Consider the following 14361-nt stretch of genomic DNA (forward strand, 5'->3'; position numbering starts at 1 on the left):
CTCTGAATTTTGCACCTTATCCACAAAACACGATGAGAAAAATGGTACAATTCCCAAATCTTCCTCTTGACAAAATTTTAAGGATTTCTGTAATACCCTCATTTGTTCGGAAAGTATGTGATGTTGTTTTAAATTTATGTGTGAGAATAATTATCTTAAGATCTGCATTTTAGGCTACAGGTTAAAAATGCCACACAAGAAGCAACCATCAAACATCAAGCGGCCCAGATTCAAGATCTTGAGAACAACATGATAAAGACAAGTTTGGTAAGTCGATCTCTTAATGTCTGTCCTACTGAAAAGGAATCCGTATTTCACTAGTAGTAGTACATAAGAATGTTTTGGATCCCATGGAAAATCTCACTGTTGCAAAGGTTTGGTTGATATTGTTCCTACTTGCTACTAGTGATGTAATTCTTCTATATAGATGAAGTTGATTGAATTCATAAAGTAATGATGTTTGTAGTGAGATTTTCATAAAAAAAAATTTGTGAGAATCTAAAAAAAGCAACATTTTATATATACCACATTGAGCATTTTAGTCCACCTTTGGCTACTGTTAATAATGCTGCTGTGTACGTTGGCATACAGATGTGTGAGACTCCCTGCTACTATTTTTCAGCGTGTTTCAAACGTCCCCAATCTTTGAGTGATCATTTGATCTTGAATTCTGAATTCTCTTGTAATCTCATCCCTTCAGTGAGAGTTTGAGAACGGTTTATTTTAATGATGATTTGTTGTAATATGTAATTACAAGTTTGCAATTTATTCTCTTCATTAACAATGACTGGCAGATCATTATGCAAATGTCCTTCTCAAAGGAATGGACTTTTCTCCTTGTTGGATTTTGTAAAGGAAAAGAAATGCCAGTGAAAAAGGAGAAATGGTTTCTCTGTCAGAGAATTACCTAGTAACATAATACTCCTACCATTGCAAGTTCAGACTCATTTTTTTTTTCCATTCACGTGAGTTAATCAGACTTTCGGAGATTTCACAATTCAATCTCAGAAAAGACTAATGTGCCATTCAGGATTCTCATTTATTCATATGTAGTGAAACCCCAACTGTTTTCCAAGCAGAACAGTGAATGTCATCCCACTCTCACCCTCCTTTGTAGGATTCTCATTGTAAATCCTAAGCGGGAGCAATGAGGTAGATACACTGACCAACTCGTTTCTGTCAGTCACAAAAGCTATATAATATACATGCAAGTTTCATTAGGCAGCTATACCCGTCAGGGGAACTAGAATATTCTGTTGACTGGTCCTTTTTGTGGCTGAAGAGACATTGAAAATTATTTCCTCTTCTAGACGTCTTATAAATGAGTCACATGGTAACAAGGAACTTTTCATGCGAGTAACATGATACTCGGTTGATCAGTCTCCTATGAATGAGGGTGCTAGGCATTGTCCTGCTACTGTGTCCTAAAGAAATCATTAAGGTCTCAAAAACTAAAATCTGTAAGGATATCCGAAACTGATGAAGCTTATTAAAGAATAACGAGGGATTTTCTGTACATCTCTATAGAAAGGAATTAGGGTTATGGCATGAAATTACCTGCCACTTTAAAGAGTTCCCTGTGAAACAAAAACTTAGATAGCTTTCAGGCAACTGAGTCCATAGCTCTGACTTCTCTAGAAGGTCCTTATCTCCTGAATCCCCAAACCAGGGGCTACCTGGGTGAAGATATTTGATGCACACAATTTTGAGGTGAAGAATCTGGATTGGGAAGAAGAGGTAGCTCTAGCCAACTTAACCTTCCTAACAATATAGTCAAGTATGGGTCTGAAAGGAACTTCAGAAGACCTCCGTAAGTTGAAATCTCTATGGATGAAGAAATTACTCAAAAGGAAACAAAGGCAAACCAGTGATCATCCAGCCCTTGTGATAAATGTCGTGTTATAAGGAAAAGCGAGACAAAGTATGCTGGTCAGCATCCTAAGGGTAAGGGTGCTCCCTAAGACTCAATAAGAAAAACACACTCAAAGTAACACCGAAAAGAGTCCAAATAAAATGTACACGATTAGCTGTCTACAAAGGTACTCCATGTCAAGTAATGATTTTTTATATGAAATTTATCGACAAATTGGTTTCCATACAACACCCAGTGCTCATCCCAAAAGGTGCCCTCCTCAATACCCATCACCCACCCTCTCCTCCCTCCCACCCCCCATCAACCCTCAGTTTGTTCTCAGTTTTTAACAGTCTCTTATGCTTTGGCTCTCTCGCACTCTAACCTCTTTTGTTTTTCCTTCCCCTCCCCCATGGGTTCCTGTTAAGTTTCTCAGGATCCACATAAGAGTGAAACCATATGGTATCTGTCTTTATGACCCAGCAATAGCACTGCTAGGAAAGTAATGATTTTTGAGTGCGTGGTTGAGATGTTGTCTGTGAGCACCTAGATGGAAGAGCGAAAAGTACACGTGGCCTAGGTAAAAGGGCCAAAGCTGGAAATGTGAATTAGAGAATCTGGTTTTGAAGCCTTAAAAGCAATTCAAAACACAGATAGCAAGGGGCAAGGACTTAATGTCAGGGGTTGCCGTCCTTCAGAAATAAGGTGTGGTTAAAAGAGCAGAGGGAGGGCATGGTCATTTTTCTCAGCTGCTGCTGAAAAGTGAAGCAGGATAGAGACCTTAATAAAATTAAAAAACAAAAAAGAGGTTCTTGATGACCCTCAAAATGTCTTAGTGGAATGATAGGAGTGAAAGTTAGATTTTAGTGTAAAAGAAGGAAATAAGTGAACAAACCTTGAATCTGTGGATGAGACGATACATTAAAGAATGTTCAAGTCCACTGCAAGGGGAGAAGCAGCGTGATAGATGGACAAAGCTTCAAAAGTTAAGCAAATGGTTAATAGAAAAGGAGAAATTGAAATACTTCTTCCTTAATGCAGCTGGTGCTGTGATTTACAGATGTGTAGCACTTTACCAACTGCAAAGCTCTGGGGCAAGCTTTTCTGATATGTTGTTACCACAAAGCCTTAATCTCCTCATCAGAGTACCTGCTAAAGCAGCCTAATGTAAACAGTGTGGGCATGAAATGATTGAGGAACTTTGGTTTAGCAAGACTCCATTATCTCCGTGTCAGTGGCTTTCCCTTGCGTCTGATGGTCATGTAAAGCATCTATTACTCAATGTAAGAGGTGCTATTTGTACCGTAGTCCGTGAGTATTGTCCACTGAGTAGTATAGAGAGGGAGTTAGTTAAAAGTATTATAAGCGGGGGGAAAAAAGTACCGTTTGCTAGTGGCATTGGCAAAAGTTGTGTGAAGTACTGAGGAGAGATTCTGGGCCTCATGCTCCCCATTTGCTGCCACTTGCGGTGGTATGAAGAATGACTTCAGTATAATTTGTATAGGGGACCACTTGTATTGGCATGCCACCTGCCTTAACTATCTCATTGTATTGGAACGCAAAATACAGCAACAGTAATCATGCTAAATGCATACACTTAGAGCTGACTATGTGCCACGTACCCTTCTAAGTTGTTCACATATTATTTCCTAATTTTATATTCCCAAGATCCCAGTGAGGTAGATCCTATTATTATTTATTTTTCAGATCACTTTTATAAGATTCTTTATTTTGAGAGAGAGAGAGAGAGAGAGAGAGAGAGACAGAGAGAGACAGAGAGAGATTGTGGGAAGAGCAGGTAGGGAGAGAGAGAGGGGGGGGAGAGAGAGAGAGAGAGAGAGAGAGAGAGAGAATGCCAAGCAGGCTCCTCGCTATCCACACAGAGCTGGATGTGGGGCTCAATCACGTGACCCTGAGATCATGTCCTGAGCAGAAATCAAGAGCCAGACGCCGACCCGACTGAGCCACCCAGGTACCCCAGTAGGTGCTGTTATTACTTTCGTTTTACAGATTTAGAGACTGAGACACGGAAGTTTTAGGTACTGTGCTTAAGGTCATACAGCTCATAACCAGCAGAATTGGGAATTCAGACCCAGGCTTTCTGGCTCCTACTAGGATACTGCTTGTCAAACTCTTCCATGAAATATCTCGTTGTCACTGAAAACAGCATGTTCAGTTTCATAATCACGAGAACAGCAATGTCATTCACCTATGTGAATGTTGAAAATCATAGTTGATATGGTGCTTGGAATATGAAAACAGAAATGTTTACCATAAGGTAATTTCCTATATTTCCTCCATTTGACCAGTAGATACATTTGTATTTTTATCTCATCATATATAATTTAAAACCATTAACAATGTTATGTTTTTGTAGGAGAGTAAGATTGGTAAACTATTCTGTACCAGTATTGAAATGTTTTCGGCTTTGTAGGCCATAGTCTCTGTTGTAGAAGCTGAACTCTTTTGTTATGACCTAAAAGTAGCCATCATTCAGCATGTAGAGGAGAGTGTGGCTGGGTCCAATAAGATTTCAGTTACAGGGGTGCTTAGGCGGCTTAGTTGGTTGAGCGTCCTGACTCTTAATTTCCACTCAGGTCATGATCCCAAACCCCACATCATGAGACCGGTCATGAGACCGAGCCCCACATCAGGCTTCACCCTGAGCTTGCAGCCTGCTTACCTTTTTCTCTGTCTCTCCCTCTGACTCCCTTCCCACTTGTGTGTGCTCTCTCCTTCTCTGTCTCTCTTTCAAGTATAAAATAACAAAAAAAAAAAAACCACAAAAGCATTTAGTTACAGAAACAGGTGATGGTGTTCAACTAGATTGACAGTATTTAAAAGTATTATTTTTTCTTTATTTTAGTTACAAGAAGCACAGGAACGACATGCAGAGGCCGAAAGATACGCCGAGAAGATTAAAGATCATATGCTAAAGTATAATTTAAACCTCACAGAAAATAACTTGTTTATTTATAAAGCAGATAAGGAGTGTACTATGAGAAATGTATTAGTTATGCGAGTATATCATTGTTAAGCTGGATACAAATTCCAGCTTTGAGCTATTTTGAAATGCAAAATTTTGGCATCTTATCTCTCAATTTTGCACCATTACCACAAAACACAATGAGAAAATTGGCACAATTGCCAAATCATCCTCTTGATACAATTTTAAGAATTTCTGCAATACCCTCACTTGTTCAGAAATTACATGATACAGTTTTAAAATTATGTGTGAGAATAATTATCTTAAGATCTGCATTTTAGGCTAAAGGTTAAAAATGCCAGGCAAGAAGCAACCATCAAACATCAAGCGGCCCAAATTCAAGATCTTCAGAGCAACTTGCTAAAGGCAAGTTTGGTAAGTCGATCTCTTAATGATTGTCCTGAAAAGGAATCCTTATGTCACTAGTAGTAGTACATAAGAATGTTTTGGATCATATGGAAATTTTCACTGATCAAAATATTTGGTTGATATTGTTTCTGCTTGCTACTAGTGATGTAATTCTTCTATGTAGATGAAGTTGATTGAATTCATAAAGCAATGATGTTTGTAGTGAGATTTAAATAAAAATATTGTGAGAATCTAAGAAGAGCAACATTTTGTATATACCACAGTGAGCATTTGGTTTAGTCCTCCTTTTGGCTATTGTATATAAAGGTGCTGTGAACATTGTCATACAGATGTGTGAGTCCCTGCTAATATTTTTCAGCGTGTTTCAAACGTCCCCAGTCTTTGAGTGATCATTTCATCTGGCATTCTGACTTTCTGTTGTAAACCCAACCCTTCAGTGAGATTTTCAGAAAGAGTTCTTTTAATGATGATATGTTGTAATTTATAATTACAAATTTGCAACTTATTCTCTTCATCAACAATGACTAGCAGGTCATTATGCAAACGTCCTTCCCAAAGAATAGCCTTTTTACTTTGTTGGATTTTGTAAAGGAAAAGAAATGCCAGTGAAAAAGGAGAAATGGCTGCTCTGTCAGGGCCTTACCTAGTAACATAGTGCTCCTACCATTGAAAGTTCAGAAACTCATTTTTTTTTCCATTCACTTGAGTTAATCAGCCTTTCAGAGATTTCAGAATTCAATTTCAGAAAAGACTAATGTGCCATTCAAGATTCTAATTTATGTAGTGAAACCACAACTGTTTTCAAGTGGAACAGTGAATTTCATCCCACTCTCACCCTCCTTTGTAGGATTCTCATTGTACATCCTAAGTGGGAGCAATGAGGTAGATACACTGACCAACTCGTTTCTGTCAGTCACAAAAGCTATATAATATACATGCAAGTTTCATTAGGCAGCTATACCCGTCAGGGGAACTAGAATATTCTGTTGACTGGTCTTTTTTATGACTAAAGGGACATTGAAAACTACTTTCTTTTCTATACGTCTTATTAATGAGTCGCATTGTAATAGGGAACTTTTCATGCGAGTAATATGACACTCTGTTGATCAGTCTTTTATGAATGAGAGTGCTAGGCATTGTCCTGCTACTGTGTCCTAAAGAAATCATTAAGGTCTCAAAAACTAAAATCTGTAAGGATATCTGAAACTGATGAAGCTTATTAAAGAATAACGAGGGATTTTCTGTACATCTCTATAGAAAGGAATTAGGGTTATGGCATGAAATTACCTGCCACTTTAAAGTGTTCCGTGTGAAACAAAAACTTAGATAGCTTTCAGGCAACTGAGTCCATAGCTCTGACTTCTCTAGAAGGTCCTTATCTCCTGAATCCCCAAACCAGGGGCTACCTGGGTGAAGATATTTGATGCACACAATTTTGAGGTGAAGAATCTGGATTGGGAAGAAGAGGTAGCTCTAGCCAACTTAACCTTCCTAACAATATAGTCAAGTATGGGTCTGAAAGGAACTTCAGAAGACTTCCGTAAGTTGAAATCTCTATGGACGAAGAAATTACTCAAAAGGAAACAAAGGCAAACCAGTGATCATCCAGCCCTTGTGATAAATGTCGTGTTATAAGGAAAAGCGAGACAAAGTATGCTGGTCAGCATCCTAAGGGTAAGGGTGCTCCCTAAGACTCAATAAGAAAAACACACTCAAAGTAACACCGAAAAGAGTCCAAATAAAATGTACACGATTAGCTGTCTACAAAGGTACTCCATGTCAAGTAATGATTTTTTATATGAAATTTATCGACAAATTGGTTTCCATACAACACCCAGTGCTCATCCCAAAAGGTGCCCTCCTCAATACCCATCACCCACCCTCTCCTCCCTCCCACCCCCCATCAACCCTCAGTTTGTTCTCAGTTTTTAACAGTCTCTTATGCTTTGGCTCTCTCGCACTCTAACAACCTCTTTTGTTTTTCCTTCCCCTCCCCCATGGGTTCCTGTTAAGTTTCTCGGGATCCACATAAGAGTGAAACCATATGGTATCTGTCTTTATGACGCAGCAATAGCACTGCTAGGAAAGTAATGATTTTTGAGTGCGCGGTTGAGATGTTGTCTGTGAGCACCTAGATGGAAGAGCGAAAAGTACACGTGGCCTAGGTAAAAGGGCCAAAGCTGGAAATGTGAATTAGAGAATCTGGTTTTGAAGCCTTAAGAGCAATTCAAAACACAGATAGCAAGGGGCAAGGACTTAATGTCAGGGGTTGCCGTCCTTCAGAAATAAGGTGTGGTTAAAAGAGCAGAGGGAGGGCATGGTCATTTTTCTCAGCTGCTGCTGAAAAGTGAAGCAGGATAGAGACCTTAATAAAATTAAAAAAACAAAAAAGAGGTTCTTGATGACCCTCAAAATGTCTTAGTGGAATGATAGGAGTGAAAGTTAGATTTTAGTGTAAAAGAAGGAAATAAGTGAACAAACCTTGAATCTGTGGATGAGACGATACATTAAAGAATGTTCAAGTCCACTGCAAGGGGAGAAGCAGCGTGATAGATGGACAAAGCTTCAAAAGTTAAGCAAATGGTTAATAGAAAAGGAGAAATTGAAATACTTCTTCCTTAATGCAGCTGGTGCTGTGATTTACAGATGTGTCGCACTTTACCAACTGCAAAGCTCTGGGGCAAGCTTTTCTGATATGTTGTTACCACAAAGCCTTAATCTCCTCATCAGAGTACCTGCTAAAGCAGCCTAATGTAAACAGTGTGGGCATGAAATGATTGAGGAACTTTGGTTTAGCAAGACTCCATTATCTCCATGTCAGTGGCTTTCCCTTGCGTCTGATGGTCATGTAAAGCATCTATTACTCAATGTAAGAGGTGCTATTTGTACCGTAGTCCGTGAGTATTGTCCACTGAGTAGTATAGAGAGGGAGTTAGTTAAAAGTATTATAAGCGGGGGGAAAAAAGTACCGTTTGCTAGTGGCATTGGCAAAAGTTGTGTGAAGTACTGAGGAGAGATTCTGGGCCTCATGCTCCCCATTTGCTGCCACTTGCGGTGGTATGAAGAATGACTTCAGTATAATTTGTATAGGGGACCACTTGTATTGGCATGCCACCTGCCTTAACTATCTCATTGTATTGGAACGCAAAATACAGCAACAGTAATCATGCTAAATGCATACACTTAGAGCTGACTATGTGCCACGTACCCTTCTAAGTTGTTCACATATTATTTCCTAATTTTATATTCCCAAGATCCCAGTGAGGTAGATCCTATTATTATTTATTTTTCAGATCACTTTTATAAGATTCTTTATTTTGAGAGAGAGAGAGAGAGAGAGAGAGAGACAGAGAGAGACAGAGAGAGATTGTGGGAAGAGCAGGTAGGGAGAGAGAGAGGGGGGGGAGAGAGAGAGAGAGAGAGAGAGAGAGAGAATGCCAAGCAGGCTCCTCGCTATCCACGCAGAGCTGGATGTGGGGCTCAATCACGTGACCCTGAGATCATGTCCTGAGCAGAAATCAAGAGCCAGACGCCGACCCGACTGAGCCACCCAGGTACCCCAGTAGGTGCTGTTATTACTTTCGTTTTACAGATTTAGAGACTGAGACACGGAAGTTTTAGGTACTGTGCTTAAGGTCATACAGCTCATAACCAGCAGAATTGGGAATTCAGACCCAGGCTTTCTGGCTCCTACTAGGATACTGCTTGTCAAACTCTTCCATGAAATATCTCGTTGTCACTGAAAACAGCATGTTCAGTTTCATAATCACGAGAACAGCAATGTCATTCACCTATGTGAATGTTGAAAATCATAGTTGATATGGTGCTTGGAATATGAAAACAGAAATGTTTACCATAAGGTAATTTCCTATATTTCCTCCATTTGACCAGTAGATACATTTGTATTTTTATCTCATCATATATAATTTAAAACCATTAACAATGTTATGTTTTTGTAGGAGAGTAAGATTGGTAAACTATTCTGTACCAGTATTGAAATGTTTTCGGCTTTGTAGGCCATAGTCTCTGTTGTAGAAGCTGAACTCTTTTGTTATGACCTAAAAGTAGCCATCATTCAGCATGTAGAGGAGAGTGTGGCTGGGTCCAATAAGATTTCAGTTACAGGGGTGCTTAGGCGGCTTAGTTGGTTGAGCGTCCTGACTCTTAATTTCCACTCAGGTCATGATCCCAAACCCCACATCATGAGACCGGTCATGAGACCGAGCCCCACATCAGGCTTCACCCTGAGCTTGCAGCCTGCTTACCTTTTTCTCTGTCTCTCCCTCTGACTCCCTTCCCACTTGTGTGTGCTCTCTCCTTCTCTGTCTCTCTTTCAAGTATAAAATAACAAAAAAAAAAAAAAACCACAAAAGCATTTAGTTACAGAAACAGGTGATGGTGTTCAACTAGATTGACAGTATTTAAAAGTATTATTTTTTCTTTATTTTAGTTACAAGAAGCACAGGAACGACATGCAGAGGCCGAAAGATACGCTGAGAAGATTAAAGATCATATGCTAAAGTATAATTTAAACCTCACAGAAAATAACTTGTTTATTTATAAAGCAGATAAGGAGTGTACTATGAGAAATGTATTAGTTATGCGAGTATATCATTGTTAAGCTGGATACAAATTCCAGCTTTGAGCTATTTTGAAATGCAAAATTTTGGCATCTTATCTCTCAATTTTGCACCATTACCACAAAACACAATGAGAAAATTGGCACAATTGCCAAATCATCCTCTTGATACAATTTTAAGAATTTCTGCAATACCCTCACTTGTTCAGAAATTACACGATACAGTTTTAAAATTATGTGTGAGAATAATTATCTTAAGATCTGCATTTTAGGCTAAAGGTTAAAAATGCCAGGCAAGAAGCAACCATCAAACATCAAGCGGCCCAAATTCAAGATCTTCAGAGCAACTTGCTAAAGGCAAGTTTGGTAAGTCGATCTCTTAATGATTGTCCTGAAAAGGAATCCTTATGTCACTAGTAGTAGTACATAAGAATGTTTTGGATCATATGGAAATTTTCACTGATCAAAATATTTGGTTGATATTGTTTCTGCTTGCTACTAGTGATGTAATTCTTCTATGTAGATGAAGTTGATTGAATTCATAAAGCAATGATGTTTGTAGTGAGATTTAAATAAAAATATTGTGAGAATCTAAGAAGAGCAACATTTTGTATATACCACAGTGAGCATTTGGTTTAGTCCTCCTTTTGGCTATTGTATATAAAGGTGCTGTGAACATTGTCATACAGATGTGTGAGTCCCTGCTAATATTTTTCAGCGTGTTTCAAACGTCCCCAGTCTTTGAGTGATCATTTCATCTGGCATTCTGACTTTCTGTTGTAAACCCAACCCTTCAGTGAGATTTTCAGAAAGAGTTCTTTTAATGATGATATGTTGTAATTTATAATTACAAATTTGCAACTTATTCTCTTCATCAACAATGACTAGCAGGTCATTATGCAAACGTCCTTCCCAAAGAATAGCCTTTTTACTTTGTTGGATTTTGTAAAGGAAAAGAAATGCCAGTGAAAAAGGAGAAATGGCTGCTCTGTCAGGGCCTTACCTAGTAACATAGTGCTCCTACCATTGAAAGTTCAGAAACTCATTTTTTTTTCCATTCACTTGAGTTAATCAGCCTTTCAGAGATTTCAGAATTCAATTTCAGAAAAGACTAATGTGCCATTCAAGATTCTAATTTATGTAGTGAAACCACAACTGTTTTCAAGTGGAACAGTGAATTTCATCCCACTCTCACCCTCCTTTGTAGGATTCTCATTGTACATCCTAAGTGGGAGCAATGAGGTAGATACACTGACCAACTCGTTTCTGTCAGTCACAAAAGCTATATAATATACATGCAAGTTTCATTAGGCAGCTATACCCGTCAGGGGAACTAGAATATTCTGTTGACTGGTCTTTTTTATGACTAAAGGGACATTGAAAACTACTTTCTTTTCTATACGTCTTATTAATGAGTCGCATTGTAATAGGGAACTTTTCATGCGAGTAATATGACACTCTGTTGATCAGTCTTTTATGAATGAGAGTGCTAGGCATTGTCCTGCTACTGTGTCCTAAAGAAATCATTAAGGTCTCAAAAACTAAAATCTGTAAGGATATCTGAAACTGATGAAGCTTATTAAAGAATAACGAGGGATTTTCTGTACATCTCTATAGAAAGGAATTAGGGTTATGGCATGAAATTACCTGCCACTTTAAAGTGTTCCGTGTGAAACAAAAACTTAGATAGCTTTCAGGCAACTGAGTCCATAGCTCTGACTTCTCTAGAAGGTCCTTATCTCCTGAATCCCCAAACCAGGGGCTACCTGGGTGAAGATATTTGATGCACACAATTTTGAGGTGAAGAATCTGGATTGGGAAGAAGAGGTAGCTCTAGCCAACTTAACCTTCCTAACAATATAGTCAAGTATGGGTCTGAAAGGAACTTCAGAAGACTTCCGTAAGTTGAAATCTCTATGGACGAAGAAATTACTCAAAAGGAAACAAAGGCAAACCAGTGATCATCCAGCCCTTGTGATAAATGTCGTGTTATAAGGAAAAGCGAGACAAAGTATGCTGGTCAGCATCCTAAGGGTAAGGGTGCTCCCTAAGACTCAATAAGAAAAACACACTCAAAGTAACACCGAAAAGAGTCCAAATAAAATGTACACGATTAGCTGTCTACAAAGGTACTCCATGTCAAGTAATGATTTTTTTATATGAAATTTATCGACAAATTGGTTTCCATACAACACCCAGTGCTCATCCCAAAAGGTGCCCTCCTCAATACCCATCACCCACCCTCTCCTCCCTCCCACCCCCCATCAACCCTCAGTTTGTTCTCAGTTTTTAACAGTCTCTTATGCTTTGTCTCTCTCGCACTCTAACCTCTTTTGTTTTTCCTTCCCCTCCCCCATGGGTTCCTGTTAAGTTTCTCGGGATCCACATAAGAGTGAAACCATATGGTATCTGTCTTTATGACGCAGCAATAGCACTGCTAGGAAAGTAATGATTTTTGAGTGCGCGGTTGAGATGTTGTCTGTGAGCACCTAGATGGAAGAGCGAAAAGTACACGTGACCTAGGTAAAGGGGCCAAAGCTGGAAATGTGAATTAGAGAATCTAGTTTTGAAGCCTTAAGAGCAATTCAAAACACAGATACCAAGGGGCAAGGATTTAATGTCAGGGGTTGCCATCCTTCAGAAATAAGGTGGGGCTAGAAGCGCAGAGTGAGGGTATGATCATTTTTCTCAGCTGCTGCTGAGAAGTGAAGCAGGATAAAGACTTTAATAAAGTTTTTTTTGAAAAAAGGTCCTTTATGACCCTCAAATTTTCTTAGTGGAAGTTAGATTTTAGTGTGAAAGAAGGAATAAGTGAAGAAAACTTGAATCTGTGGATGAGATGATTCACTAAAGAATGTTCAAGTCCACTGCAAGGGGAGAAGCAGTGTTATAGATGGAGAAAGTTTCAAACTTAAGCAAATGGTTAATAGAAAAGGAGAAATTAAAATCTTTCTTCCTTATGCAGCCGGTGCTGGGATTTACAGATTTGTAGCACTTTACCAACTGCAAAGCTCTGGGGCCAGCTTTTCTGATATGCTGTTACCACAAAGCCTTAATCTCTTCACCAGAGTACGTGCTAAAGCAGCTAACGTAAACAGTATGGGCATGAAATGATTGAGGAAATTTGGTTTAGCAAGACTCCATTATTTCCATATCAGTGGCTTTCCCTTGCCTCTGATGGTCATGTAAAGCATCTACTACTCAGTCCAGGCGGTGCTATTTATATTTTACTCCGTGAGCATTGTCCACTGAGGGTATAGAGAGGATGTTAGTTGCAAGTATTATAAGAGGAAAAAAAAGTACTGTTTGCTAGTGGCATTGGCGAAAGTTGTGTGAAGTACTGAGGAGAGTCTCTGGGCCTCATGCTCCCCATTTGCTGCCACTTGTGGTGATATGAAGAATAACTTCAGTATAGTTTGTATACGGGGCCACTTGTATTGGCATGCCACCTGCCTAAACTATCTCATTGTATTGGAACGCAAAATACAGCAACAGTAATCATGCTAAATGCATACACTTAGAGCTGACTATGTGCCACGTACCCTTCTAAGTTGTTCATGTATTATTTCCTAAATTTATATTACCAAGATCCCAGTTAGGTAGATCCTATTATTATTTATTTTGAGATTATTTTTTTAAGGTTCCTTATTTTGAGAGAGAGAGAGAGAAAGAGAGAGAGAGAGAGACAGATTGTGGGGAAGGGAAGGCAGGGAGAGTGAGAAAGAGAGAGAGAGAGAGAGAGACAGAATTCCAAGCAGGCTCCTTGCTGTCCACGTAGAGCCCGATGTGGGGCTTAATCACGTGACCCTGAGATCATGTCCTGAGCAGAAATCAAAAGCAACACACTGAACCGACTGAGCCACTGAGGTGCCCCAGTAGGTGCTGTCATTACCTTCATTTTACAGATGCAAAGACTGAGACATGGAAGTATTAGGGAGTGTGCTCAAGGTCATAGAGCTCATAACCAGCAGAATTGGGAATTCAGACTCAGGCTTTCTGGCTCCTACTAGGATACTGCTTGTCAAACTCTTCCATGAAATATCTCGTTGTCACTGAAAACAGCATGTTCAGTTTCATAATCACGAGAATAGGAATGTCATTCACCTATGTGAATATTTAAAATCATAGTTGATGTAGTGCTTGGAATATGAAAACAGAAATGTTTACCATAAGGTAATTTCCTATATTTCCTCCATTTGACCAGTAGATACATTTTATGTTTATCTGATCATATATAATTTATAAACATTAACAACGTTATGTTTTTGTAAGAGAGTAAGTTTGTTTAACTATTCTGGAAGAGTATTGAAACATTTTCGGCTTTGTAGGCCACAGTCTCTGTTGTAGCAGCTGAACTCTTTTGTTATGACCTAAAAGTAGCCATCAATCAGTGTGTAGGGGAGAGTGTGGCTGGGTCCAATAAGATTTCAGTTACAGGGGCACTTGGGTGGCTTTGTTGGTTGAGCGTCCTGACTCTTAATTTCTGCTCAGGTCATGATCCCAAACTCCACATCATGAGACCGGTCATGAGACCGAGACCCACATCAGGCTTCACTCTGAGCTTGGAGCCTGCTT

The 14361-nt window shown here is 39.2% G+C and overlaps 2 protein-coding genes across 2 annotated transcripts in view; one reads left to right on the forward strand and one right to left on the reverse strand.

Annotated features, from left to right (window-relative positions):
• The window catches only part of LOC125159788 (ankyrin repeat domain-containing protein 26-like), a 708468-nt gene that overhangs the window by 502751 nt on the left and 191356 nt on the right, over positions 1-14361 (reverse strand). The window lies entirely within an intron of this gene.
• LOC125159799 (ankyrin repeat domain-containing protein 26-like) overlaps positions 1-14361 on the forward strand; it is a 156737-nt gene that overhangs the window by 117589 nt on the left and 24787 nt on the right. The window contains exons 21-25 of the mRNA XM_047848414.1: positions 174-267; positions 4719-4789; positions 5120-5213; positions 9658-9728; positions 10059-10152. Coding sequence (XP_047704370.1) covers positions 174-267; positions 4719-4789; positions 5120-5213; positions 9658-9728; positions 10059-10152 — 424 coding nt within the window. The remainder of the gene's footprint in view (positions 1-173; positions 268-4718; positions 4790-5119; positions 5214-9657; positions 9729-10058; positions 10153-14361) is intronic.

Source organism: Prionailurus viverrinus, unplaced genomic scaffold (genome assembly GCF_022837055.1).
Source record: "Prionailurus viverrinus isolate Anna unplaced genomic scaffold, UM_Priviv_1.0 scaffold_62, whole genome shotgun sequence".
NCBI classification, from domain to species: domain Eukaryota; kingdom Metazoa; phylum Chordata; class Mammalia; order Carnivora; family Felidae; genus Prionailurus; species Prionailurus viverrinus.